General features: G+C 34.9%; 1 protein-coding gene across 2 annotated transcripts in view; it reads left to right on the forward strand.

Annotated features, from left to right (window-relative positions):
* The first annotated feature begins 910 nt into the window (after positions 1-910).
* Positions 911-25,129, forward strand: part of LOC121411878 (voltage-dependent calcium channel subunit alpha-2/delta-3-like) — a 105,686-nt gene continuing 81,467 nt past the window's right edge. The window contains exons 1-2 of one of the 2 annotated variants that reach the window (XM_041604764.1): positions 911-1,695; positions 18,231-18,312. In XM_041604764.1, coding sequence (XP_041460698.1) covers positions 1,526-1,695; positions 18,231-18,312 — 252 coding nt within the window. In that variant the 5' untranslated portion in view covers positions 911-1,525. The remainder of the gene's footprint in view (positions 1,696-18,230; positions 18,313-25,129) is intronic. The other variant, XM_041604765.1, reaches the window with a different exon arrangement.

Here is a 25,129-nt window from a genome sequence, read left to right on the forward strand (position 1 = left end):
ACCAGAGGTGTTGAAACAACACCGGTTTGGCGTTAGACTAACACCAATTTGGCATTTAAGAAATAAGCAACACCAATAAGTGTTAAACCAATATCGGTTTGATTCTTAACTGGTGTTGTTTCTCTGGTGTGGACCAATATAGATACCAGATAGATGGTGTTAAATAACATGTAAGGTTTGCAGTGTAGATACATACATAGATAAATATTTTTTGTTTTGTAATAGTATTTATAGATAGAGATATCGATATTTTGATAGATGTAGAACAAAATATGAATATGGAAAAGGGTGAAATAAGGTATAGAGATGGAGAGATATCGAGAAAGAAGAGAGATAGAGAAGAACAAGAGGGGATAGATAAAGAAGGAGGAAGGGGGGGGGGCACGCGGTAAATTGCCAATTCGTCTACTGCCAACTCGTCCACTCACCGCATGGTCTAGCTTCATTTAGTCTAATGCCATTTAGTCCATCAACATTTCGTCTATTACCATTTCGTCTCATAACCAGTTGGTGTAATATCCATTTTAATTTCATTTATTTCGCCCAATTAACACTAAGTCCAATTAGACCAAATGGTATACGGACCAAAAGGCTATTGGACCAACTGGTTATTAGACGAAATGGCAATTAGACCATGTGGATAATGGACGAACTGATGGTAGACCAAATGATAGTAGACGAGTTGGTAATTGGACGTATTGGCATAGACCAACTGGAAATAAACCGCGCACGCATGCACTGGTATAACTGATAGCAACAGATTGACCTTTCGGAAGACTTGGCGCCGAACGCAATCTTGTCGCTATCTAATGAAGATTCGCTCTGGCCAACATAAATAGGACGTACACCAATGAATTTCCACGCCATTTAGGAAACTCACAAGACACAAGAATACATAAAACACCATCATCTCTCAGAATGTGCAGTCCTACAACACATAAATACGGTGAAAAAATAACTAGCAAAAAGTTGCAGTGTATTTTGGGCACATCCACGAATCTGGTTCCATAATATTGATTGTGGTCTTTCTCCTTATTATGGGCAGGGACACGGGTTTACCATAATAACAGATGTCGGAGAGAGAGCGAATAATGTGGAACTACATAAACAAAAATCAATACAATTGTGTGACAGTAACCAGTTCGTGGGTGTTGGTATAGAACAACAAGCGTGGAACAGAGCAAGGCAATTCGCACTTTTCGAAAAAAAGTCATCCGAAATTCCCATGTGACGCCTTGATACCAGCGCGCCCAAGCATCGTGTATCATACATCATTTTACTTCGTTAGATGGGAGCAGAGAGCGCAGTTCAAGGACTTGGAGTACGCAGCATTTTCGAAAGGACAACGAGAGAGAAGGGGGAGATTGAAATGAGACGGCGGCGAGCCAAGCATTCCTATATCCCGCTGTCATTCGATAGAATCATGCTTTAGTGAACCTCTCAGCCTATAGTGTACATTGTACAGCTAATGCTGATTCTCTTTTATTAATGTGATTTTTTTTGTGATAAATTTTGATATTCCATCATGGATGTTCTTGGGCATGCTTGTTCGGCTTGTTTATCAGCTTTGAAGAGGAGTAATCCCAAATCGAATACCTCTGGAATACCCACAGGATTTCATTTTGGAGTTATATTATGGATATTACTAATTACCCCACAAGGGACTCGCACTGATGTGACGATACGCAGAAATACGTAAGTTGAAAAAAATGTTTTGTTTGTTAAAAAACATATGAATAGTACGCCTGAAAAACGACATTGTGAAATGAGTCAATATAATTTGATTAATCCGTTGGGAAAAAAACTTGAACCATGACGATTGAATCATGGAAAAACATGGAAATAACAAATTGTATATACAGTCATAATATATAATTTCAAATATCAATTCATACCGTTTTACATACCAAGTAGGCCTATATCAATAATGTAGGCCTATATGAATTTCAGGGTAATGACCGTGATTTTTTTTTCTCTCTTGCCGTCTTCAAAAGCAAAAAGGGAAATTATATATTAAAAAGAAGTAATGTGCAAAAGAGTTTTGATATTACTCCTGATGAGAGAAACAACACAGCTGGCACATATATTGATAGCATTGATTACATAATGATGAACCATCTGCTTCATTATCAGCCTATCAAGAGTGAGCGCGTGAGTGTTATTGTGCGTGAGGGTCGTGTGTGTTTTCGGGTATTGCGTTTAAACCCCAACAATAATATTATTAGGGGACCACACAATAAAGTTTTCAGAAGTCTCTCCAACTTAAACTTTGTATAGAACGTATTGTAGACTAATCAATTTATATTTGATTTCTTTTTATTTTAGCAATTATTACAGTCTAATACGAAATGAAAACAGACGAAAAAAGAGCTTTGATGCTTTTAAACCATCATACACTGTAAAATGTAATGGGTAAAATTTTTACTAGCACGAGGGTTATTATGTGACCAATAAAACTGGGGGAGTATTTTACCCAATGCGGGAAGCATATTGTCCAGTAAGGTAAAAAAATAAGCAGCAATTACTTTAGAATGAGCAAAATTTTCATCACACTGATAAATAAAAATACCAAAAAGAAATACCCAATGTTAGTTGGACACATAATTACCCTCATGGAGCACTTTTACCCAATATTTTTTTTTTTTATAGTGTATCGATCTTATCAATATACTTGCTTGAAATGAAAATCAAGTTAAAGTGGGAAACGATACAGCAATTTGCAATACAAAATATATTTAACGATACGGCTTTCTTTTAGATTACGGTTTTACGGTTTTATTTAGATACTAGTGGACACAAGTTAAAAAAAACCCAACCTGAAACGAGTCCCGTAGCTTTTAATTGAATTTCAAAATCTGAATAGACTGAAATAAATGGATTTTTTTTAAATTATGCAATGATAGTTGAAAATTATGCTGGTAACATGTAAAAAACCATGTACGTGATGTATGATGTCATTGATTGTGAAACATACGGTAAAACCTCACCACTTGCTCATCCAAGATTGATGGTGGTAATTAGCTTTGTATTTCGACATCATGATTTTTGCTATATCCCAATGTCATATAGTGCTTTCTGATTTCTGATTGTACATGTATTTCGAAAGCGACGATATTACTTATCCAACAAAAGTATGTAGAAGAGAGAGAGAGAGAGAGAAAAAAAAGAAACTTGAAAAAAGTAGCATGATGACTTTGAAAGGGGAAATATTAAGATAGTGTAAAAAAGACTTATGATGTAAATCGAACATAATGTATAGCGAGCGGGGGGGGGGGGGTGGGGAGGGGGGTAGGTCGACTGTGTGGGTGTAAGGGGAATAGAAAATATACATTTAATTATAATTTCTCTCACGCTCACAACATCCATCCATCTACCACCCCTATTTCTTGAAATATCAATATTGGTCATTTGCGCGCCATCCTTTAAAACTTTGCATTTTATATATTTATATCATAAATGATATAGTTTCATAATACATGTATATATAATGGTCACGTGACGTTCATAATATATCATTTTTCAAAGAATCATACAATAAGCTTGTAACAATTTGCATTCAATGAAGATAAAGTTGTCATTATAATTATACATTTTAACTCGAAATTCGCAATATATTTCCAATAAATCTATTACAACTTAGATTTATCATTCTCATCCTAACGCTCATGGGCCTCTGTCATAACATTCCCTGTGTGATTGACTGATTGGCGTAAAGAAGGGGGGGGGGGCTTGAAGGGCCAAGGACCTCCAAAAATTTACACAACTAAGAAACAGTGGGGGGGGGGAGGAAAAAGAAAAGGGTGAAATGATACATTATTTTGCGCACAAATTAGAGTTTGTATTAAAATAGCAAAATGTTTGCTCGCTCGCTTTGCTCTTTCGAAAAGCTTTCCAGAAGTTTTGCAACATGTATAACTCATGTCTGGGCCCCCTTTTGTGGGCCCATTAAGCTACTGAGCTACATGTGGTTCAGTTGTCTTTTCATACCTTTTTAAATTTACACCCCCCTCCTACATGAAAGATATTTACTTTAATTGCCCTATTTTTCTTGATTTATTCTCTCTCGCCGAAAACGCACGCCCTTGGCCTTGCCCTTGGCTATTGATAGCTAGGCATTATGAATACTAGTATTTCAAAACCTTTTAAATAATCAATGCAAGGACGTACGATACATTAGCTGATCTACGAAGGAGGCATGACATGAATGTGGAAGCAAAAGGCATGATAGGGGCTGGTTTCAACGGGGATTTATTTGCTGCTATAATTATAAAGGCCATAGGTTTACGGGCAATTTTGGTTGAAAGCGAATGAAATGTCTACTTTTTAATTTGTTTACCGGTATGTCAAACTTCATGTGTATACGTTTTTGAGATGAGGGGAAAAGGGGAATGTTTGATTAATAAATCGAAATTATAGTAGTACAAACCATATTTTATTTCATAATATCTTTAAATTATAATCTAAATCAAGGATTCGATTGATCATTAATCAAATTCCATCATTGCGATTTCCTTCAACTCCCCGAGATTCATTTTTTTGTCACAAATCAATTTAAGTAAAGAAGATGACATGTTATCGGCAGATCAATGCGAACTTACAATTGAAATAAAAATCGTCCACCAGATATTCCCTTGACCATGCAGTATTTTACTGCATGTAATAAGTTTCACCACCTCATAAAAATAAACAACCATCATCATACGACCGGAAGTTACAATATGAACGCATGCTTGCACTGGGAAATTAGCAAGGTCATAACACCACTCGGATTATAATGTACATTAATAAACAACGACTTCCCTATTAATTTGTTTTCATTCATTATCCTCTGGACAGGTTGGTTAAATCGCTTAATGAAAATATACTTTATTCATACGAAGGTTGATTACCGGGATTGATAAGCGCCGCGTGTGAGGTGAGAGAGATTTGTATATAGGTGTGTTTTATGATGTCTGGAGGCCAAATGATGCTGAGATCTATCTTCCCCATTCTAGAACGAGGGATGAGTACTGTACACCCATCCTTGAGCTAAGTGGAACTTCCCGATGCCACGATGAATCGATGAAGCTTATAAAGCATGATAGTAAAAAGGGATAATGTTCAGGAGCTCGTGTACAGTCTAACTTACAAGGATTTAAAATAAATCCATTAAGCAAAAAAAGAGTGCTTATTTTCCCTCCACTCCTAGGCCTCTATTCTGAACTCGGGTTTGAATTGAACCCTGGTTTAAAGTTGTGGTTTAAGTATGGAGAGCCACTTGGGGCACAAAATTTTAACCGTACACATCCAATTTGTTAACACATTATGACAACCAACTGTGGAGGAGCCGTGGTGTAGTGGTTCTGACTCTCGCCTTGTAAACAGAGGGTCGTGTGTTCGAATCCCATCACGGTCTGTCGTCCTTTGGCAAGGCGTTAATCCACACTTTGCCACTCTCGACCCAGGTGCTAAATGGGTACCCGGTAGGATGTGAGAGTCATTGTAGCTTGTCCCGTACTGTGTGCGCCTCACCGGCGACTGACTGGAATACTCCCCTGGGAGTGGAGGATGTGCACACATTGTGTGCAGTAGTGACTGATTGAATCCGATGACCGGGGTAATAATATATATCTGTAAATCGCTTGGACACATTCTGATGTATCAAGCTCTATATAAAAGCGGATTATGTCTGGGAATGATAACTGAAGTATTTCAACGTATTTTTTCGTCATTTATAATATGAAATTAATATGAAACAAAATAGGAAACATAAGAAATATACAATATAAAAAGATTTTTTTTCTTAAATTTGGCTTCCCATAATTTTAGCACAGATTATAGACAAAATGGTCTAAGTTAAACTTGACTTCAGAATAAGTATATAATTACGCTTATAACTAAATACATTTTTATGATATAGCAGCAACTTACCGACCGATTAGCATTAAAAAACTCAGGTGATTCCTGTCTGATCGAAAGGTTTACAATTATTATTGCAGCATTATCTGAAATTAAGATAATAAATGAAGTTTAACTATGACTTGAACAATTTTTTTTATTCATGGATTCCTGATTATACTGAGCTGTATATCACTTCAGAAAAATAATCAGTCTCTATGCTTTCATCATGACCCATTTTTAATTTTACTTCATGTTTTTCGTTATATTTTGTAACAGAGTAAAAGAAAAAGGCATGACATGATTTGAAATTTGAACATCTAAACTGGAATAAAAATTGGAGTGCATAAACAAAAGTAAAAATGAGATTTGCAGCCAGAATAACAAATTGTAATTGGAAAAGGTGGCAGTAAAGAAAAAGTAATGTTCTATTTTTATTAAGGAATATGTTTTTATTTTTTCTCATTTCACTTCATGTATATATATATATATATGATGGTGTCGTTTACCTGTATGATAATATATTTCACAGTATTTTGTGTGAGCAATATGGCATTCTTTCGAGCTACTACACCATGCACGATTTGCATATTGTCAATATGAAATAAGGATGACACAAGCCTATTCAATGTTTTACCATCGTTGCTAATATGGCGTGAGAAACCATGGCAACCGGGAAAATATTTTCAGCACAGTTTCTCCTCTAATTATAGCGTGATGTGATGATGAGAAAATTCTAGAATAGGGATGAAAGAAGGATATAGAGAATGGAATACTACTACTACTACTACTACTACTACTACTACTACTACTACTACTACTACTACTACTACTACTACTACTACTACTACTACTACTACTACTACTACTACTACTACTACTTCTACTACTACTTCTACTACTACTACTACTACTACTACTACTACTACTACTACTACTACTACTACTACTACTACTACTACTACTACTACTACTACTATTCTTCTACTACTACTACTACTACTACTACTACTGCTACTTTACTATACTACTACTACTACTACTACCACTACTACTACTACTACTACTACTACTACTACTACTACCACTACGACTACTACGAATACTACGACGACTACTACTTCTACTACTACTACTACTACTACTACTACTACTACTACTACTACTACTACTACTACTACTACTACTACTACTACTACTTCTACTACTACTACTACTACTACTACTACTACTACTACTACTACTACTACTGCTACTACTACTACTACTACTAATACTACTACTACTTCTATTACTACTACTACTACTACTACGACTACTACTACTACTACTACGACTACTACTACTACTACTTCTACTGCTACTTCTACTTCTAATACTACTACGACTACGACTACTATACGAATACTACGACGACTACTACTTCTACTACTACTACTACTACTACTATTACTACTACTACTACTACTACTACTACTACTACTACTACTACTACTACTACTACTACTACTACTACTAATACTACTACTACTACTACTACTACTTTATTACTACTACTACTACTACTACTACTACTACTACTACTACTACTACTACTACTACTACTACTATTACTACTACTACTACTAATGATGATAATGATAATAATGAGAATGAATATGATAATAATAATATAAAGCAGAAAAAATAAGAAGGGTCAGAAAAAGAAGAAGGAGAAGAAGAAGTTAGAAGAAAAAAAGAAGAAAGGAAGAAGAATGAGACAAAAGGAGAAAAGGATAGAAAAGAGATAAAAAATAATCAACGGTGTAAACATCCCCTATTTTGAATAATCATCCATAATTCTGAAGAAAGTTAGCATTCTGCTGTTTCTGTCTGTCTGCTTAGGACGCACACAGTTTGTTATTTTATTTCTCAATCATTTTTATTTTAGATATTTTAACCAATTGCTGGTTCTTTTAAAAACCATTTCCAATTAGTATAATAACTTCTCAAAAGTAATTGCTGCACTTTCTCCTTTAATATCTTATGATACATTGCGACCGATATTCCTCGGGGTGTATTATTTTGAAGTATGTATTTAGCCTTTAATAGTCATACATTACATAACTATTGATGTATGTTATCAAGCTGAACTAGATCTCGATCAGTTTATCATTAATATATCAATGCCCAGGGGGCCAGGAGAATTCTTATAAAAATATACTTTTGAGGTCAGATCGCAAGAGGCTTTTCAGCGATTGGAGCACTTGGAGTGGTCAAAGATCTTCTGCAAATGTTTCCTTGCCATGCTTGCGTTAAAAAGTAAAGGGCAGTGTAGGAACCAGTGTAAATAATGGCATATAGAGGACTATTATAGTATATAATGATATAATGTACTGACTTGTATCTGCAGATGTTTCCTGCGTTTAAAAGTAGAAGGCAATGCAGGAACCGGTGCAAATATTGGTAGAGGACTATTATAGTACTTCAGTCAAGTACCCATAATATGCCCCTTAAAATAGTACACCAATCTGTATTTTATTTCCAGGCGCAGATCCAGCGTCGACATTTAGTGGGGTGTGGGTTTGTGCTAAAAAAAACTGACAAGCAAAAAGAAAAAAAAATAAAAGTGATAGTAATGAAATAAAAAAAAAAGGTCATCAGTAATTCCATTTGTTTTAATTCAACCCGTAACCGTGCATGCACATGACTTGCTGTGTAGGCTATCATTACCAGTACTAAAGAACTTAAATTAAAATCTCGGTCTCACTGTATAATTATGAAGGTCAGTGTCCCGTCTTACAAAAACAATGGCGATTGATCCGATCAATCGCAACTATGGAAAGCCAGCACAGTCAATATATAAAATGCATGTTTTTTCAAAAAAAATATGATGTACAGTCATAAATTCAATGATTTCTTGACAATTTGGTGTATTCTCTTTTGTTTACAAAGGACAATTTGCAAATTTGCTGTATAAAAAATTATGACACTGATGAATTTCCATAAAGTTACGATTGATTGGATCAATCGTAACTCTTTGTATAGATGATCATTCCGTCAAACAGCTATTGATATTCATCCTTATTCACCTTTCACAGATATCAAACTTTTGCTATTTCTTTCCATTAGATATCTGAATATCACGAAAGTAGTAGGCCCTATTTATAATAGAAAAAAAGACTGCATTCGATCAGAATATGGCTCGGTTGAAAGTTTTTCTACGATTAAAAGAGAAATATTCGAAATATTCTTTTTTTTAACAGATATTGATATCATCTTTTTTAAGGGGGGGGGGGAGGTGGAGCTCGATTGCACCCTTTTTGCTTGTTTAGGATAAGAAAAATGATATTAATCCAACATGATTCTTTCTCTTTGAATTGATAGGAAGTAATGATTATCAAGCCTATCCCTACTGTATATAACACAGTGTGTGCTACAGTGTGTTCACAGTGTAGAATGCAATGTGAAATCACCTATACACACTTTTAAATTTGAACATTACGACAGAGTAAATCACATATTCACATAGTCGATCGTGTGAACACGTTGTGAACAGTCACACTGTCGAGGTGTCCACAGTGTAAAAATATCTTCACACTGTTAAATTTGAGCTTTCAACAGTTTGAAAAATGTTTTTACAGTCTAGTCCACTATGTGAATAGTAACACTGTCGAGGTATCCACAATGTAAAAATATCTTCACACTGTTAAATTTGAGCATTTCAACAGTGTGAAAAATATTTTCATCGTGTAGTCCACTATGTGAATACACTGTGAACAGTAAAATGGTCGAGGTATCCACAGTGTGAAAATATCTTCACACTATTGAACTTAAGCATTTCCACAGTGTGAAAAATATTTTCACCGTGTAGTCCACTATGTGAATACACTGTGAACAGTAAAATGGTCAAGGTGTCCACAGTGTGAAAATATCTCCACACTGTTGAATTTGAGCGTTTCAACAGTGTGAAAAATATTTTCACCGTGTAGTCCACTATGTGAACACACTGTGAACAGTAACACTATCGAGGTATCCACGGTGTGAAAATATCTTCACACTGTTGAACTTGAGCATTTTAACAGTATGAAAAAATATTTTCACAGTCTAGTCCACTATGTGAATACACCGTGAATAGTCACACTGTCGAGATGTCCACAGTGTGAAATATCTTCATACTGTTGCATTTGGGTATTTCAACAGTGTGAAAAATATTTTCACAGTATAGTCCACTATGTGAACACACTGTGATCACACTGTGAGACACTTTGTTCTTTCCAGCACGGACAGAAATATGCCAAAATTTTAATCCCATATTGGCTGATTCATAATACCCTCTAAAGTTTTGCCCATTTAGTAAAATATTGTTTATGACATTCGAACCTTAAATAATTAAAGTTCCTTGGGTAAACATGAAACGTTTTTTAATAGATTGCTTTCATTTTCATGATAAATGTTTGGATAAACAGCGAAGTTTTATAACTCTCAATAGGCCTAATAAATGACGAAGTGTATTCACTGCGAAGCGAAAAAAATTGATGTTACTTTCCAACACAAACATATATGCGTCATATCCAATATCATACTTCATGGCTGTGCGCAGTATTTCGTTTCGGACGTCGAACTCTGCAACTGCTCCTCGGGGATCGTGGAATGCTTTCGACTTATCTAAACATTTGCGTGATAAAAATGTTTATATTGCCCTATGTATTTTAAATGTTTATTTTGCTCTATGTATTTAAAATGGAAAATAACAGAGTTTATAGCGTCCCTATGGGGGGCTCTTGTATCATGGCTGAGAATAAGGAGGCACTTTTTCGATTAGTGTGAGCTTGGACCTTACCGTGTGAGGCAGATTAAATTATTCAAACATTTTCCTTCCAGCATTTTGGATAGAGAAGATGGCATTATAATACCCGAGTGTGTAGTTTTGATGTTCATAACGATTTGTTTACGGTAGTCAACCATAAAAGAGTCCCCCTGAAAGAATGAATCATCTTTATCGACGCCATGTTTAATCCACTATCTTTTACTCCTGCTATCTCTCAACTCGCTGAATCCTCACATCTTGATAAGAATACGGATACACGAAACATTGCTATCAATCGTAAATGGCAGCATCCACTCAAGATCATCGTTGTACGCGCACTGTTTTAACCTACACAATATCGAGCAATCAGTGTTTGAGTCGACCTTTGCAATTGATAGTAAATATTTGTGTAACTTGGCCCTTGAAATGGCAAACCGTTACTCATCTGACTCGATAAATTGGCAATTCTACATCAGTTATAGTCCTTTATTATTGAACCACATAGCCCACAGGTCCTCTTTCAAAGTAACAAGAGTGCTCTATTTGACCTTCAAACCAAATAGATCGACGACGACCGATTATGGGGCAGATTATCCAGCAGATAGGCTACCACTCTGAGTGTTTTCCAAACCAACATTAATTGGATTTTATGAAGCCTCAAATTAATAAAGACCCTCCCCCCAAAAAAAAAGCACGAAAAAAATCAAACATTCGATTTACATGCTAAAATATCAAAACCTAAAGTTGGTTACCAAGATTTGGTTTATAAGCACTTTGCATGCAAGGCTCTTATTTTACGTTTCAACCTATGTTTTCACCTTCTCTCGCTATCTCTCAAACTCTCTCCTCTCTGTCTGTCTCACCCCCTCTCTCGCTCGTATTCAGACATTCCTATCGTACATCCTTTTTGAATCTGAGGATTCAATGCCCCTGGTCTTGTCTGAAAACTGATGTGTGAGACATTTTTTGTCTATGACTGAACTGAAGAAATATACTAATCGATTGATGCATTGATTGTACGTTCCCATTTTTTTTTACTTTTTAGACAGGGGGGGGGGTAATATAAATATATATTCTATGGATTATGGACTATTGCTCAAATCAAAGATGATGGTACCAAATTCCCAATGAGTGGAATATTTCTGATATCCTATGACGAAAAGCCATTTATTATGATCATTATTTTCTTTGAAAATCATTATTAATCAAGCAATACAATGCGGCACGATATTTAATTTATTATGCCTACTTTCAACCAGCTCTTGTAATCATGCATGCGAGTCAAATAAGTACACGTTTGTATTGTGAAAAACGCCGTATAGGCCTAACTATAACGTGTTTTCCTGTGTTCATAAGGCTCCGTCACATCGTTCCATGTAAACCTTGCTGACGAGTCATTGAAATACTGTGATTTAGCGGGCAACATCTAATAATCATGAAAGTGATTATAATTTTTTTGTTGATTCATTCATCTGTTTATAATCTTATCATGAACGAACGTCATAGGAAATCTTAGTAAGATATGAAATAATCTGGGGGAAACCCTTCACTGAACAAAGCAGTCATTTCCGATTACGGTAGGCTAGGCCTAGCTGTACGTACAGAAATCCCTGCATATTATTGGCTCAATGAAAACAATCATTATTAGTGTATCACGGCCATGAAAAGTGGGCAACGATTTTATTGTCATGTATAATGGCGTGTTTCTACTCACTTTATCTCCTACCGAGGACGAATGCACTCTCTCTAAGTGTGTCGTGTGATGATGATAACTTAGGCATCTTTGGAATGTCTCCGTCGGTTATGCGAAGAATGCCTAACTGCCTTATCACCATCTTGCACATGAGTCCAAATCACACACATTGGCCTATAACAAACTAAAGACACGATTACTCAGATGCTTGTACATCCATGGTCATATCATTCTTGTAGGCAGTACAATACGGTACATTCAGTAGGCCTATATCACACAAGGCCTGATATAAGGCCTCTATAAATTTCTGAATATTTAAGATGAAAAAGGAGAGAATCCGATTAGAAAGAAAAGGAGAAAAAGAAGATTGAAATAAGAAGATGATTAAATGAGAAGCAGAGGAAGAAGATGAAGAGGAGGAAGAAGAAGAAGGAGAAGAAGAAAAAAGGAGAAGAAGAAGGAGGAGGAGAAGAAGAAGGAGAAGAAGAAAGAAAGAAAAAGAAAGAAAGAAAGAAAGAAAAAAAGAAAGAAAGCTGCCTGGAAAGAAAGAAAGGAGGAGGAGAAATTTCTCTCTCTGAATTAATGTGTTTGCATAATTCTGGGTCCGTTGCAGACCGGGGATGCAGAAAGAGTTAGCAATCAAACGAAACTAAAAAAATCAATCGTAACTGATTTTCAAGCCAATGAAACGCACGTTTTTTTTTCGGTTATTTCTATTCTGCATACCGTACCGGTACGTACATGTACCATACCGTACCGGTATACGTAATGCATGCATTGTAACAGGGCCCAGTGTCACAAAGTATCAGTGAAGTTTATTTTTTTTTACAACAGTTTCTACCAGTATCAGTTACAATTATTCTGGTAAAAGGATAGCATGCATCACATAGTAAGAAATTGTTATTTGAATAATACATATTTGTGATAGATACTTAACCCTCAGCTGGGTGTTTTTTAAATAAATATTTTGACTGCCTTTGTTGAGTTTCAATCAGTCCCATTCAATGATATTCATGTATGGTAAGTCGAACTCCATTAATGTAATTTCTCCCGAAAATGAGTTTAAACACAAGGCAAAAGGAGAAAGTCAGAAGTCTTGGACTGTAGTCTATATTCAGCGTTAAAGATCGATATGTTAGTAGGCCTAGATGTAATGATTTAAATGGTAAAATCTAGATTATATACATCTACTAGGGCTATAGGACCTAGTTAGGCTATACTACTTATTAGACCTAAATTATAACTAGGCCCTAGGCCTAGTAGGTCTAGGCCCAAACGAGTGTCTCACTCTCAGTCAGACTCAGATCCAGAATTAAGTTAACTAACAACTGAATGGGCAATTAACGCTGTAAATCAGTATCACTTGATCGGATCACTTACTTATAGTGTCAGCTAATCATTTGATTTACTTACACGACAAGACGACGTGCTTCTAATTATTGATTTTTAGTAGGCCTAGATCTAGATCTAACTACGTTTCGATCTACTTTAGATCTTAGCTTTGACCAAAATTGTGTCTGTTTCATTAGTTAGGTTACTGTCGCTCCTACCACCACTGTCTGAGTGAGTGGGAGTTCTGAAACCTACGCCAACATTAGACTGTCATTGTCAACAACAGAAAAAGACAGAAAATTAGGGCTTACTTAGGCATATAAAGATTTACTTAAATTGTGCTAGAACATAGGCCTAGATCTACACAAAAACTTAATCTTACCGTGTTAGGTGAATTATTTGCAATCGATCTAAAAGTTTAGATCTAACATAATGTTGGGTAGAATAAGGCTCGCGTCTAAGCCTAGAATCAGATCTAGACCTATTCCAAATTTGACTTTTAAAGGATAGGGTCTTGATCTATATCTAATTTTAAAACATTAATTTTAGGTGTAGGCCCTACATTAAATCTAGTCCTCAAATTAGGCTTAAAAGTTTGTGGAACAATATGTATTTTATTTTCTATGTTTATTTTTTACATTTTATTACAATAATTCTTTTTTACTGCTGTTCTATGCCTTTTGACTGACAGCGTTGATCGTTAACCTTGTGTTCCAGAATCAAATTATTCTAATAATCTAAACGTATCTCCTGCTGTTATCATTTTGTTAATTTTAACAAGCAAAATATATTTTATTGGTACATTCATCATTCACTCATGCATCCTCTGGCAGAAGATGATGGTGGAAAATGCATCATGGAAGGACCACAATTTTCCTGGGATATCAATGTTTCCCGACCACTGTCAAAATAAATGTTGTAGATCATTTGTATGGTTTATAAGAACACCCACTCTCCAATCCTCTGTTTATCACTGAAGTCTTCCAACGGAAAATGAATGCGTCAAATGCCATTTAAATGACATGATAAAAAGAACATACTTTTCAAACGACACTACATGCATGAGATTATAATATTACATGTGAAGTATAATATGGACTATTCCCTTTGAATTACAGGGATTGAAAATAAATCCAGATCGGCTGTAGTATAGTGACCAACTCAACTCTGGATTCAAATAGTACCCTAGGCTAAAGATTTAGATTTAGCGTTTTAAATCTAAAACGATTTGAATTTAAATCTTTTCAGCTTTGAATCCGAGTCTTGTGTTCTACAGATCACTAATCTGCGATCTGCATTTGATTTAAATCCACAGGAGTATTTTTAAAGCAAGCCTTTGTGCGCTGTATATTTAAGTTGGTAACACGTTTCTTGTTTTATTCTATATCTTTTGAAGTTAATATATGATTTTCACTATTTATCAGATAATGTACTAGTATACAGAAAATGGTGAGAATATATCTTTACTCCTTCATGGTCTTGGAGGAAATGAGTAAATACATTTATCAAATTCTTAGGTAATTTTCATGTTTGTAGGTAAGTTTTACAATGAATAGCGAAGATTGTCTAAATATCATCAAAATGTTAGAAGTAAAAAGAAAACAAAATACAAAGAAAAGTTTAATAGCAAAACAGCACAGCAAAAAGGGTAAGATTGGCCTCTATTATACTTTTCTTCTTGATTTGTTCTCTTTATACCCCTACCCTCATAAGTGAATCAGATTTTCAAACCATTCAAGCGTCTAGTAAAAAAAAGAAGAAAAAAGAAAGATAAAAGTACAAATTTTAATACAATAATTGTTTCATTGTTATCATAATTATACCAGGCCTATTAATACAATATAGGCCCATTTTCACGGCTACGTGCTCAAGTGCTTAATTTTATGGACGTTAATGACGGCAAATTCAAGGGAAATCGAATGATGAACGAATAACCGGAATTAATTTGTATTCGTGCGTGATTGAAAATAAACGATATTTTCACGCTTCAATTTCAGAGCGGGTGTTTTTAACAAAACGCCCAAATCCATTGAAAGTTCAGAATGACGCTCTTTTACAGGAGTAATGGGCTGACGTGTTAATCACGATTGATTGAGAAGATAAATCAATATCAAAATTATTCTGTAACATTTGTATTTCTATATCATGCATGTGGAACACTTTTGAAACAGTCCATTTATAATAGGTGGTCATTTATCTTTATTCACACTGCTTTGCATAATTTTGTGTTTGTATGTGATTGTTGTATTTTTTTTATTTTACCAAACTTTTTTTTTCAAATTATGAAATGCCTTTTATTGTATATTTGGACCTAACTGGATAATTAGTCAATCAGTGGATGTACTATGTATGAAAGGGCACGAATCGTGGGGAGCGCTTTTCATTTCAAGCAAAGCAAGTGTCAATATTTTTCGGCCTGTCTCATTGTCTGTTTGTTTGACACGTCTAATTATATGCCCGTCTACAGTTTGTTGTTAAGTGGTACCGAGCAAGAGAGAGAGAAGGGAGGAGGAGGAGGGTGAGGGGGGGGGGGGTGACCGACGGGGAAAACACAACACACGCATTGACATTATAATACATGTAGGTATGAAGATAGATAAATGTAATTATTGATTGACCTATTGATAGAAATATAGTAAAAAGTAAAGATTTAAGAGTTCAAATTTTTTTGGTTTTGACTTTCTGCTTAATATAAGCTTATCTTTGACTTTCCTCTGTAGTAGTAGTAGTTGTACTAGTAGTAGGAGGAGTAGTCGTAGTAGTTGTTGTAGTAGTGGTAGTAGTAGTAGTAGTAGTAGTAGAAGTAGTAGTAGTAGTCGTAGTAGTGTAGTAGTAGTAGTAGTAGTAGAAGAAGTAGTAGTAGTAGTGGTAGTAGTAGTAGTAGTATAATAGTAGTAGTAGTAGTAGTAGAAGAAGTAGTAGTAGTAGAAGAAGTGGTAGTAGTAGTAGTATGAGGAGGATGAGTAGGAATAGTAGGAGTAGTAGGATTATTATTAGTAGTAGAAGTAGTAGAAGTAGAAATAGCAGTGGTGATGGTGGTTGTGGTGGCAGTAGTAGAAGCAAAAGTATTGTATAAGCTCTTATGGAAATCCCCTGAAAAGTAATGATTTGATCCGCGTATACCGAGAGTGAACACAATTGGAAGTGAAACGATACAAGAAAATCGAAACAGAATTGATATTATGACGTCACGAGTTTCACTAATCTGGGTTAATAAATCACGTGATGCATTTCCGAAGAAGATTCAATATTTATCCAGACAATATGTATGTTATTGTAAGCCGTTGGTATCTCTCCTACATGTACCTCGTAAACAAGGTGGTTTGGATATGACCAGGGGGGAAATAGTTGTTTTTCAAACGTTAATAAGCACTGATGATTCGGTACGCGCATGATATGTACATGATACACGAATATGACAATCGGCATTTCAATTTAATCCAATTCAGTTAATTTATTTTCCACTTTTAATTTCATATTTGCAATTATGATGCTATTGGCATAGTAACATATAATCACATTTGAAGTATATACAATAATTGATAACATTACAATAAACAATTATCAAATTGAACTATAAATAATTGAAAGGGAGAGAGTGCCAACTGAAAGCAGAGCTTGTATAATGTAGCACCCCCCCCCGATATTGCAATTACGTGTTTATAGCAACTGAATTGTTCGTTTTTACAAAAACACCACATTAAAACAAACATCATCTACATGTATCAAGTTAGAAAAAAAATCATCATGAGCATAATGATGTGTGACTTTAAAGGGGAAGTTCACCCTGATGAAAAGTTTAGTGTAAAAGAAGCAGAAAAACATAAAAGATATTGAAAAAGAAATGAGGAAACTACATCAAAGAATAAAAAAAATTATTAGGTTTTAATCATTTGATTTGTGACGTCATGAGCGAACTTTTTTTACTTATCGTAGTAACAAAAAGAACAATGAAAAGTCATTTTCTCAGAAACTGAAAATGTTTGTTTTTGTACCTTCAGTATATTAATAGATAAATAATCTTACATCTGCTCCTTTAAAGTAAAACGAAATAAATAATCACGAACCATTAAAAAAATAGAAATTTGTGCATTTCATACCACATAACATAGGAAGCTGATATATGACGTCACAAATCAAAAACTTATGATTCTAATAACTTTCTCAATCTGTGTTGGATTTTCCTCAAACCTTCACCACTGCGTATTTTTCTGCCGTTTTTACAGCACACTTCTCATGCTGGTGAACCTCCCCTTTAACGAAATTTTATGTTAATATCATGTGAATTAGATTCCCTGTCAGAGATACCAAACTTTCACGAAGTAAAGCTGCATTTTGCGCTTCAGCCAATTAAATGTATCATCGAATAGAAACACATATACATTGTTTGCCTTATGTCCGAGAAGCTGTAGCGAGATGTTGATTTAACTTATATTGGACAAGGCTGGGGGGGGGGGATTTGTTCTGTGTTATTGTATTGTTATTGTTGTTTCTCAGATTCGTTTCATGAATGAAATCTTTCTTTTCTTGCTATCCTAGTGTGATTTCGTGGGCTGACGAATTAGGAAGGCGTTTGTACAACCTCAGCAGAACGTACAGCGGGAGCGACGTCGTCCACGAGGTGAGTTTTGAGGTTTTAGTCACACCAACGAAACCAACTCTATATCGACCGGTGGTGTGCCATTGGAAACAACGTAATAATTTTGATCGGGTTGGAGTCGGTTCGCCTGGTGTAACTCAGGCATTAATGAGTGACTATCCTCCAATAAGAAAAATCTCACAAAGGTGGTTCTCCAGTGGGTTAATGTGCTGTAAACTATAGTATTGATACATAATAGTATTTGTATCTTCGATGAAGCAATCGGAATTTTTGTTTAGTTTGGCATGAATCATGACGGCAATTTAATCTTTATCGAAAAATAGGATTTTTCTTTGAGGCGATTCGTGAAATAATATTGGTATGAATGCTGTAAAGTTATAAGAATGAATATGTTCAAAGTATTGAATCTGTTATTGAGTAGGACATGGACTCATCCTGATGCTTGTAAGGTCTTACGGCTTCTCCTATAAACATGTATCTTTATAAATTTGACAAATTGATTTTAAATGAATTTATTTCGTACACTAAAGAAATAAGTAAAATGATATAATGTAATATGAAAAAAGCAAATTGCATTGCATAAGATGCCCTTACGACCCTTGTACGAATTTATATACCTTCAGATGAAGAAAACTACATTGATTGTTGAAATATAACCGAATTCCCGCATCAAGAGCCATATTTGATTGTATATATATCACGGTACTGGAAATTATAACGACTAACTCCATTATGACGTCACGGCATCGTGAAATTTTCGTAATTTACACATTGGCGGCGATCATCTGTTGACATGAGACTCGTTAAAAATGAAACGATCACTTGCTATATTTACATAAGTGATCTTACATTACAGAAATGTATAGCCTTGGATCACCTGCTGTTACAAGCCAAATATGGAAGTAGGACAATCAATGACGTGAGCTAGATCATCATTTACGTAATAACATCCAAATAAGCTGAGAAATAAATCCATTTTGAATTCTAACTGTAGAGTGAACCCAGGTGTTGGGGTGAGATGGACTTTAATAGTTTCATTATCTCCACAAATACAGATATTTTACCCCTTTTTTCTCTCAGATTAAAGAAAAATGTTCAATGTTATATATTTTCAATCGTACCAATTATACCTGAAAAGACCAAGGAAATAAAGGACGACACGTTTCATGACATGACAAGCACGTACATGTACATGAAATTTATACTAAACAGTATAAAATAATAATACAAGATATAAATTGGTGCTCGGCAGAAATGAATATAGCCCTTTTAAAGGCATGAGTTAACGTTGTAGACAGGTAATTAAAAAAGGAGAGATGAAATATGAAACCTAAAAACTCTGAAACCAACAAAAAAATTCAATACGTCATAATCGAAGATGTATAATTTCTATCGTGCCGATAATGATAGAACACATACGTGTATGTCAAGAAATTAAGATGGTGTTTCCGGTCACCTTATGTTTCACTTTTTTTTGAAGCCGTAAATAGGCCTAATGATTTTCGGACGCGATTTTTACTGGGCTTTAGTTTTTGTATTACATGTATATCACAGACACAGGTGACAAGTGGGACCTCGCAGCTCAGATTTTAAAAAAGTCAAATCAATGTTAGCCAATGCCTATGAATGGCCGACCTTATGTTATTTTGCATACCACCCTACCTCATTGGCTGAAATCCCAGGGGGACGCGTCCCCCTACCAAAAAATAGTTGGGGGCACAATATCAAATCCCCCTAGTATTTTTTGGTCTTTAATGATGGAGAAAAATAAATAATACATGAATTTTGGACTAAATGACCTTACATTTTAGGTGAAAACCTGTTTTTTTTTCTTGTCAAAGTTTCCAGCCCCTGGTCCCTCATACCTTTGGGGACAGATTTCCGCCAATGCAACCTTTAGGTAAGATGTGGTGTAAAATTCGGTAATATAACAACGATAGCTAAGCTAAACACAATGATTTACTCTCGAAGTACAACGTTCGTTTCTGCAAAAGACGTAACATGGTTATTCACAATTTTATTTGCACTTTTCAATAAAAGTTCCCAACAATCTGAAAGATTACTAGGGGCTTGCAATTGACATGCGAACTTCCAATTAAGCTTCTTCACCAACATTAGTCTAATAGAAAATTTAGTTTTTAGGCAGTACGTATAGGCACCCAATAACGAAATTGAATTTAATAGTTTGTTTGGAGGCAGGATGAAGGTATGTTATTAGAGATTAATGTGGAGATTATGTTTCTTGACAGAAATATACTAGATATATTATTCTTATCTTTTTGTAATTGAAATTGATATTATTGTCAAAAAATATATGGTTGTATAAATAGTAATAATAAACACATTTTGTAAGCATTAGTTGGCTGATAACGACCCAAATCAACTAAGATCGCTTGTGAGGCATAGGACCTCATTTTTACAATATCAGTATTGGGGGTACACATTGATAATACATAGTTATACGTATATCAGGACATTTTTCTTTCTTCAATTTTCTTTATTTCAGTTTTATTTATATCTTTTTTTCTAACTTTTCCCCTCTTTAATTTTTCATTTTTTAATTAATAAAAAAATCCCAGAGAGGGCTGTTACTCCTGTTCTCCTTCTCATGTTCACAAAAATGTGTTTTTAGTGGAACCCCATTTCAATATACATTTAACATTATCTTGTTAAGGCATTTATTTTCATATTATTGTACAATTCTTATCCGTTGATCTGTACTTGATTTGATATTCACATTTGATATTTGCATTTGTTTTTATTTATATTGTCATTTTGCCTCCGAAGAAGATTCTGCTAGGATCGAAAGCTTAGGCCCCTTTTGACTCTCTTTATTTATATTTGTGATGAAAATGAAATACATTTCTTGAAAATCATTTACAAATACTCCCTTCTCCAATCTTTCACTCTCTCCCTTTCTCTCCATTTTTGTGCGTGTCTTTCTCTCTGTTTGATAATTACACGGTGCGATTTGTTTTGTCCGTTGTATAATCGCATCACTCCTCGCCCTTTTGAACCCCATTTTTCCGCCCCCTTTACCCGCTGATTGATAATATAATAACGGGCTTGGCTGATGGTTTAATCCAATAAGTGAAACGATTGGTGTTTTGGCGTGAATACAAAATGTGTATGTGGAAGAATCAAACTGCTCGAAAATAAACGAGCGTGAATTCTATATCCCCGGAAAAGTGACAAATTAATGGCATGCATCGTGATTCTTTTAATATTATTTCTCTAATATCTCGGTAATTCAATTCAAATTTGATGAGTGTATCATTGACCGCGAGACCAATTTGTCATAAATTTGTTATTTTTGCATCAAGTTAATATTGTCATGCCGAATTAGCTAGACATCGTGACTCCACGTGTTATATATCTCTTAATGTCGATGATTTGTATATATGTATATCTTTAACTGTGGAAATAAATTTGAATTTGAATTTGAAATACATACACCAATGGTCGTTTTTATTGTTTGAAAAAAATATCATCACTTTTCTGAATATAATTTAATTTCAGATGCATTAGGATTTCATATATGACATCACTGCATATGAAACTACACTCACTGGGCCCCTTGCATAAAAAGTTATCACTATGGTAAATTTGCCATGCAATGGTTACTTTATTTTATAATATCACACACCGCACACCCACTTCCCCACACACAAACCCTTGGAAGTACACAGCCCCCTGTACTATCATCGATCCATGATATCCATGTCTGCCTCGTCGCCATTATTGGTGAAAATTTCCCATTTTCTGAGATGGTGCAGTGCACTATAGTGCTCCTCTCTGCTAGTTTTTCTACTATTTTTATTTATTTATTTTTTAAGGTGAGAGGGTTATTTTAATTCATAACTTGCATGGAATGATCGATTTTGATTGGCTGCTGATCATCGTTGCCTTGGTAACGATTGGATGGCAAAGTTACCATAATACTAGTAAAATTTATGCAACGGGGCACTGGTCTTACTCTGTGCTAAAATTATGGGAAGACAATGATGTCGAAATTTGTTTTCAATGTCATTGTATATTTCTCATGTATAATGTGCTCTTCCCAATTCTTTAACGGTGAAGACAACTTGTATATTTATCCTTGCAAGTCAGTTAAGAATGATTGAGAGTCAAATTAGCTGATATATTGAACCTCTACTGTTAGAGATTTATGTCACAAACGGTCAACCATAGTCAAACTACAACTTTATACCAGAGTTTGAATGAAACCCGATACCAGAATTTTAGCCCTGGCTTTTACAGAACAACGAGTAAGTTTAGAGCGCCGGTAGTTAAAAATAATCAGTATATTTATACAATTTTTAAATACTTGTATATTGTTTCTTTATAATCGTTTGATGGACTTTGTTATAAGGTGAATGTACGCTTTAAAATCACAAAAGACGAAAAGGGCTAAAAAGGGGGAAAAGGGCAAAGGTGTAACAACATTTTCCAACCTCATTGAAATGCTGTCATTCCTCGGCCCTTTGGGAAGTGATTTACCCCTTTCCTTAAATTCATTTTGTTATGTTAAATATTGCATTTGCGATATTAGGCATTGGAAATCGTACTTTACATCCCATTGTAAACATAATGAATTATTCACCTTTTTTTTCTTAAGTTTATCACGGCCATTTACTTTGATGTCCCTTCCCTGAATGTTCTGTTCAATCTGGTACTGATTCTAGGACGTGTATGACGTTGTTACAAATTGCATGAGCAGATTCTCATTAATGCAAATGAGTCGGTAATTCTAATTATCCTCTCTACTACAAATTATCATCCAGAAGAAAATTGGGTACAGGGCCTAATTAATCTTTCCAATTATCCAGCGGTCACCACTCTACTAAATTATACAAGGAATCGGATCTAGTGATAAAGCTCATTAAGAGGTTTAAGGAGACTGAATCGATTGTTAATAAGAAATCGATTGGTAATAGGGGATGGGGTGTTTTAGGGGGGGGGGTAGGTACGGTCTAGGGCTGATTTTTTAAGGATATGAAATGCCTGAATGAAGAGGCTGAGGTGATGGGTTTCTTTTAATGAAAATATTTGCTAATGGCTTCAGTTCCTTTAGAATTTGTTAATGGTTATTTTTGTGTATTTGGAAAATCCTTTTTTTTGAATGTTTTGTGAATATTTGGGACTCGAAGAAAAATCATTGAGTTGAGTTTATTGTCGAGTTTACTCTTAATGTATGTTTTATCATCAATATTATTTTTAATTATATATTGGAGGATGTCTGATATTGTGTTTTATTGTACACTTAAAGAGAAGGTATAGTGTTAAACAAAAAGGTCGAAACAGCCTAGTACTACCCGAAGAGAAAGGAACATACATGGTATATCACGAGGATTTTATAGCCAATAGACCTCGGCCCCGTAAAGTGTTTTCTTCATTTGAAAAAAAAACCCAGAAATTATATATTTTAATTTTAAAAAGATGCAGCATATTGTCAATATTATCAGTGGGTATAGAAGTCAATCCCGTTTGGGGTATTTTATTGATTTGTATATTGGAAATCTGACTGTTACCATCTGGTAACACACGGGCTTATATCGATATAATATCTTTCAACACACACAGACAGCAATAATTCTGCTCTAGAAGGCATCAAATAAGATTCAATAACATTTAAGGACAAATAAGTAAACCGAGGCACTGCCGGATCCAAAAAGATTGCATTAGTCTTTGCTTTTGTTCTCTTATCATTTTTTTCAAAGGAAAACAAAAAAAAAAAAATCGTTTTAACTTGCACAAATGCAATTTGATTAAATGGAAGTGCCTTTGCCTTCAGACATTCCTGCTAAATCAGATTACTAAAGAACTTCATCTGCTCATACTCCCTTAAGTTATAAATGAAAAGATGATTTTTTTTCCCAGAAAACTATGATATCCTAGATATATTTCTAGATATGCTAGAAAGAACATAGTCTCCCAAAGTGTGTTCACTACATGTTCACAGCGTGGAACTTAATGTAAAATCATGTCCACATTGTCGAAATGCTTAATTGAACATTTTATCACTGTGTAAAATTACTGTAAGCACATTGGCTGGTATTTTGAAAAATAAACCTAGGTTTAACCCTAGTAATTTCAAGCCACACTTCTATGGAACGCTGGGCTTCATAATATTTCTTCCATATTTGAGACAATTTATATCGATTCATTTCACCAAACTTCATAATTTTTTTGTATTTTCCTATTCTTCCCATTTTACACTGCAAAAATTTTGCGTAAATATAACCAGCACGAGGGTAATTATGTGTCCAACCAATTTGGGGCAGTATTTTACCCAATGCGGGAATTATATTGTCCAGTAATGCTAAAATAAGCAGCAATTACTTTAGAATGGGCAAAATTTCTATCACACTGGATAAATAAAAATGCCCAAAAGAAATGCCCAATAATTACCCCCATCGAGCATTTTTACCCAACATTTTTTAGAGTGTTCGATTCAATCAATTTTTTTTATAACATTTTTGCATCAGGATAAGAACTTTTTTTGGTATTGGTGATTGAGTTGACAATTGGCATTCCACAAACAGTGTTCTAGGTAAACCCAGAATTAACTATACCATGGCTATCAGAATACTCCCCATGATTTTTGTGCACAAAATTCTCATGTACGAGGTAGGTACGTCCTACCAGCATATCACGTGGCGCCGCAAAGGAGGCGCCACTGGTATGCATGGCAGGTGTACATCTGCACCTGTCTCTGTGCTGTATTATCGACATGCGCACGTGCGTATAGGGTTAAGCCCTCGAGACCTTCACTTATCCTTCCTCAGACATGAATGATATTGCCTCGGTTGAGGTGAATTGAGTTCATCTACACAGA

The sequence above is a fragment of the Lytechinus variegatus genome, chromosome 3, assembly GCF_018143015.1.
Source record: "Lytechinus variegatus isolate NC3 chromosome 3, Lvar_3.0, whole genome shotgun sequence".
NCBI lineage: Eukaryota > Metazoa > Echinodermata > Echinoidea > Temnopleuroida > Toxopneustidae > Lytechinus > Lytechinus variegatus.